General features: G+C 30.9%; 1 protein-coding gene across 1 annotated transcript in view; it reads right to left on the bottom strand.

Moving 5' to 3' along the window:
• LOC106472036 (fibrillin-2-like) overlaps nucleotides 1-5,562 on the bottom strand; it is a gene marked incomplete at its 3' end in the record, with an annotated part of 41,844 nt that overhangs the window by 14,364 nt on the left and 21,918 nt on the right. The window contains exons 32-40 of the mRNA XM_022400642.1: nucleotides 5,258-5,320; nucleotides 4,279-4,461; nucleotides 3,928-3,996; nucleotides 3,532-3,600; nucleotides 3,022-3,204; nucleotides 2,629-2,697; nucleotides 2,386-2,454; nucleotides 1,938-2,117; nucleotides 607-675 (exon numbers count right to left, since the gene is read on the bottom strand). Coding sequence (XP_022256350.1) covers nucleotides 607-675; nucleotides 1,938-2,117; nucleotides 2,386-2,454; nucleotides 2,629-2,697; nucleotides 3,022-3,204; nucleotides 3,532-3,600; nucleotides 3,928-3,996; nucleotides 4,279-4,461; nucleotides 5,258-5,320 — 954 coding nt within the window. The remainder of the gene's footprint in view (nucleotides 1-606; nucleotides 676-1,937; nucleotides 2,118-2,385; nucleotides 2,455-2,628; nucleotides 2,698-3,021; nucleotides 3,205-3,531; nucleotides 3,601-3,927; nucleotides 3,997-4,278; nucleotides 4,462-5,257; nucleotides 5,321-5,562) is intronic.

A 5,562-nucleotide genomic window follows, 5' to 3' on the forward strand; every position in this document is an offset into this window, starting at 1 on the left:
TATTATACAGACAGTATGTGTTAATACAAACTGGTAATACTTAGTAGGTATCATACAGATGTGTTAGTACAAAGTGTAAGATTTGGTAGATATTAAACAGATGTGTTAGTACAAAGTGTAAGATTTGGTAGGTACTAAACAGTTGTGTTAGTACAAAGTGTAAGATTTGGTAGATATTAAACAGATGTGTTAGTACAAAGTGTAAGTGTAAGATTTGGTAGGTACTATATAGATGTGTTAGTACAAAGTGTAAGATTTGGTAGATACTAAGCTGTTATACCGATGTGTCAGTACAAATCTGTAAGACTTTTAATTATATATATATAGATATATTACTTTATCAATGATACATTTTTACAAGCTCAACATATTACATGATATTTTACGACAAGCCAAATATCCAATCTATTAATTTAAATAAAAATTACAATAACTGTTCTACATTTCACCAGGTAATTCCTCGTCTTTCTAAAAACATTTCATACAATATTATAATACCTATTCCCACTTCAAGAATGACTGATGCTCAAACGAAGTCTTAAGTTTCTATTTATAATAATAGACTTTCCTATAAAGTGAGGTCAGTAATAATGCTATATGACGTACCAATGCATCTATTACTGATACACAGCTTTCCGAGTTCGCAGTCACTGTCAACATAGCATTCTTCCACAACTATAAGAGAAAAAAAATCTCACTTTATAAATGTGCAAGCTTGACTACACAAATTTAAACAAAAACAAAACCAGAAAACTCAGCATTGGAGTTTGAAAAGTCTTGATATATTCCATAAAACAAAAGAAACTTGATAACTTATGTGTGTTTGGGAATTAAGACTAGTTCTTAAGGATTAAGTTGAATCTTTAGAAACACTTAACGACTTTACTTAAAACTGAAGTTTAAACTACCATCATTAGAACGAACATAATGACAGTGTATATATACTTCTGATATTCATTTCACTCCTGAAGAAGGAAGGCCCATTTTCCAGAATGACAATGCCAAATCCCATACCGGTTGTTGTTCAAAACCTTTTGAATATTATCATGACCTAACCTATATGACTTTCATCTTCCTGGTTGTCTCAAGAATGGTCAGTAACATTTTCCTCACAACTAATGTTCTTAACAGAGATGGCAACGTTATTAAGAGTCAAAAAACGAAAGTGGTGGGTTTTTGTACCAAAAAATATATCGGTTTTGTGTTCTACTCTTAATATAATATCACAAAGTGTCAAAAAATATATCGGTTTTGTGTTCTACTCTTAATATAATATCATAAAGTGTCAACAAATATATCGGTTTTGTGTTCTACTCTTAATATAATATCACAAAGTGTCAAAAAATATATCGGTTTTGTGTTCTACTCTTAATATAATATCATAAAGTGTCAACAAATATATCGACACTTTATGATATTATATTAAGAGTAGAACACAAAACCAAACAAATATATCGGTTTTGTGTTCTACTCTTAATATAATATCATAAAGTGTCAACAAATATATCGGTTTTGTATTCTACTCTTAATATAATATCACAAAGTGTCAAAAAATATATTGGTTTTGTGTTCTACTCTTAATATAATATCACAAAGTGTCTGAAAATAAATTGCAGATGCTGACACTTGAGCTTTTATTGACCTACAGTGAAAATCTTTGAAAGATGGAAGAAATGCAATGAACTTAATGGTTAACAATGTACTCAATGGTTAACAGTGTGCTTAATGGCTAACAATGTACTCAATGGTTAACAATGTACTCAATGGTTAACAGTGTGCTTAATGGTTAACAATCTTGTTTCCTTCTGAAGTGCCCTTGTATATATACAATTTCCAGTATCCTTACAAGTTATGTGTCATCTCAAAAGGTTTTTTTGATGTCATACAGCTAACGATGTAAATATAATGGTTAGTATTAAAAAAGCTCCATAAATTACCTGTGGTGCATAAAAACTTGGGATTTCCAGTATAACCTACAGGACAGCGACACACGGCCTGGTGACTAACAGGGAGACAATCGGCTTTTGTTCCACAAGCGTCAAAGTTACATGGATTTTGACATTTCCTCTGTATGCATGCTTTGTCAAACTCGCAGTCACTGTCTGCTCGACATCCATCTGCAGCAAGAATCAAAAAATTAGTGACGTGATCGAGTTAAATAACCAAATGAAACAGTATGTTAAAACCTTCTTCTTGCAAGCTTAACCATCCGCTATTTATTATAGAGTCCAACTAACCATATTCTATTACGATAAAGATATATACACCATTTAAGTTCAGGTTACGTAATGCTTTCTTCTGGTGCCTTAACATTTAATATATCACAAGGAAATGAAACTGTAGTCAAGCTTTGAATAAAACATTTGGATCTTTTTTGTTACTTACAGATACATTTAGTGTTTTCACAGATTTTCCCGTGGTCACAGTCATTATCAGAAGTGCATCCAACGGAAACTGTAAAAGGCAATCAATTTTACTTATAGATGAATAACATACATTTTTAGTTTTTATGTCAAGTATATAAAAATGTAAACAGTAAATGCTAGTGCTTTATGAAAAACAAAGTTAATTGACTGGATTCAAATTATATGATACTTCACAATATGGTAAAGCATTAATTAAACTTACCCACACAGTTTCCATTCTGGCATATGTATCCTGGTAAACACTGTCGGTCTGTCTCACAAAATTCTCCAACTAGACAATAGAATGATTCATTTCAGACATGTATACAGTAAAAACTAACTCTCATTGTTCTGCTGTTTAATATTAAAGAAAATACCAGATATAGACACAACCTGAAAATCTGAATGGAACCAGGAGTTAGAAAGGAATACAATGTATTAATAAAATTAAAAAAACAAACAGAAAGAAAAATGAATCCGTCTTAACAACAGTAAAGAGACTGAAGAATGAAAAACTACAGAAAAACAAAACAAAATAAAATTGTTGTTTTATTACTATTTAAGTGCTGACAAAAAAAAAGTAAAAACGTTTGAAGGAAAGTAAAGCCAAACATACTTCGTTTACAATCCAAGAGGGGATTTCCCGTGTATCCAGCTGGACACGTACACACCGCTTTGTGTCGAACTGGTGTACACTCAGCTTTACTGCCACAAGATCCTCTTATAGTACATGGATTCTGGCATCTTCCAACATAGCAGCCCTGATCAAGGGGACAATTATCATCTGTTCGACAGCCCACTAAAGAGAGAAACGTAACATATATTCTGATGACTTACTTTACTTCTGGTTAATGTGCTTAAGACTATACATGTCTTTCTCCTTCAAAAAAAAAACATCAATCAATCAAAATAATTCACGTAATAAGATTTCAGTTGGCCAATAAAAACACAAACCTGATATTATATGATCAAAATACAGACTTGATAAGCTTTTTCGTTGTAAGAAAATCGTACTTTCTAGAAAACATCTTATGAAAAGAATTATTCATGTTACATGATTGTAAAACAAGTTTCTGTACATTTGTTTTTATGTTAAAGCGTGATAATCAACTGAAGAAGAACTCACCAAAACATTTGTTTCGTTGACAAATGTGCCTTAGCAAGCAATCGCTATCGACATGGCATTCAACTTTTTCTGAAATACAAAGGAATACAGGTCAATAACAAAAATCTTGACCCTTAAAGCTGAGCTTACAAACTTTTTATGTATAAGATTGGAACAAATACCCACGTGAAATGGTCATAATAAATCAAGAATATGTAAACAAAATATTATCAAATTATAAAAAAAAATTATACATTTTTTCACAAAGTTAGAAAAGAATTATTTAAATGTGATACAGCTAGCAATTTGTAAGTCTGAATGAAACTTTTTCTGCAGTCACAAGCTGTAAAGAAAATACCACTTCTCGATTACATTTCATGTGTAGTCTGTCGCTTTTCAAATTTGAATGTTTCATACCTTCACATCGGTTGTTCTTGCATTCCTTGCCTGGAGGACAATCTTGGTCAGACTGGCAATGTCCAATAACTATAAGAAGAGGGAAAGAAATATCTTTACTTCCACAAAAACATCTTTGTACTAGAAATACTATTAGTTCTATTTGGTGGAAAGACATTATTTTTAGTCTAAGATTAATTAAGCGGAATTGAAAAAAGCAATGATGAAATAAGTTTGAATTTATTGGCTAAGTAGATAATTTCTCCACAATAATATTTTCTACAAATTAAGTTGTACATCAGATATTTTAAAAATTTGACATGGTATAACTTTCTAAATAAAATCAATGATACATATTAAAAATGCACATACTTCTGAAACATTCCAAAATAGGGTTTCCAGTATAACCAACAGAACAGCTACAATCAAGTTGGTGATTAACAGTTTTACAGCGAGCATTGAAACCACATGATCCGCTAAACTGACAAGGGTCCTGACATTGTCTTCGGATGCAAACCTCGTTACTCTGGCAGCTCTGATCTGATCTACAACCCACTAAACATAGAAGACAAAACCATGATCATCACCAGTACTGTTACATCTTTAAGAAAATAAAACTCCAAATCCACAATGGAATATGCTTTACATGTCATGTTGATACATTAATTATCATGAAAAACCTTTGAATCCACAATAAAATATGCTTTACACGTCATGTTGTTACATTAATTATCATGAAAAACCTTCGAATCCACAATAAAATATGCTTTACATGTCATGTTGATACATTAATTATCATGAAAAACCTTCGAATCCACAATGAAATATGCTTTACATGTCATGTTGATACATTAATTATCATGAAAAACCTTCGAATCCACAATAAAATATGCTTTACACATCATGTTGATACATTAATTATCATGAAAAACCTTCGAATCCACAATAAAATATGCTTTACATGTCATGTTGATACATTAATTATCATGAAAAACCTTCGAATCCACAATGAAATATGCTTTACACGTCATGTTGTTACATTAATTATCATGAAAAATCTATGAATCCATAAAAATTCAAATGAAATGCATGAACTTTACACGTAATTCAACAAAAAATACAGTTTAACCCTGGAGGTACTCACGATTTTCTAGTACTTAAAACACTTTCAGCTACAAAAAAAAATTGTGCTTTCTTAGGGAATTTTACAAATAATTCTGTATTTCCAGGTTCTGGTTTAAAAATTAACAACTAGCAACTTAATCTTCACTGTATATAAACAATTTCAATTTTAAAAGAGTAACTTGAATGTGTGTGTGTATGCATATAAAAACAGAAATGTTATATTTACCTATGCAGTGATAGTTCTGACAAATCTTTCCTTGGTGACAATCAGAATCAATGACACATTCCACTGTTAAAAATAAAAAAACAGTTATGATTTAAATGATACAGAAACATAAAAAAGTTCCAAATAACTACAGTTCTGTCACTCTTTGAGGAACAACAAGTCATCAAAAAGAGATTGTTTCATCAGCATATATAATTCTAATACTAGAATAATCAATGTTATACCACCAAACGTACTTCTATTTCTTTGGACACTCAATGTTTTGCTTTACAGCTTCTTCAGGAGTGTTCCATTAAAACACAAAC

The sequence above is a fragment of the Limulus polyphemus genome, unplaced genomic scaffold, assembly GCF_000517525.1.
Source record: "Limulus polyphemus unplaced genomic scaffold, Limulus_polyphemus-2.1.2 Scaffold5034, whole genome shotgun sequence".
Lineage (NCBI taxonomy): Eukaryota > Metazoa > Arthropoda > Merostomata > Xiphosura > Limulidae > Limulus > Limulus polyphemus.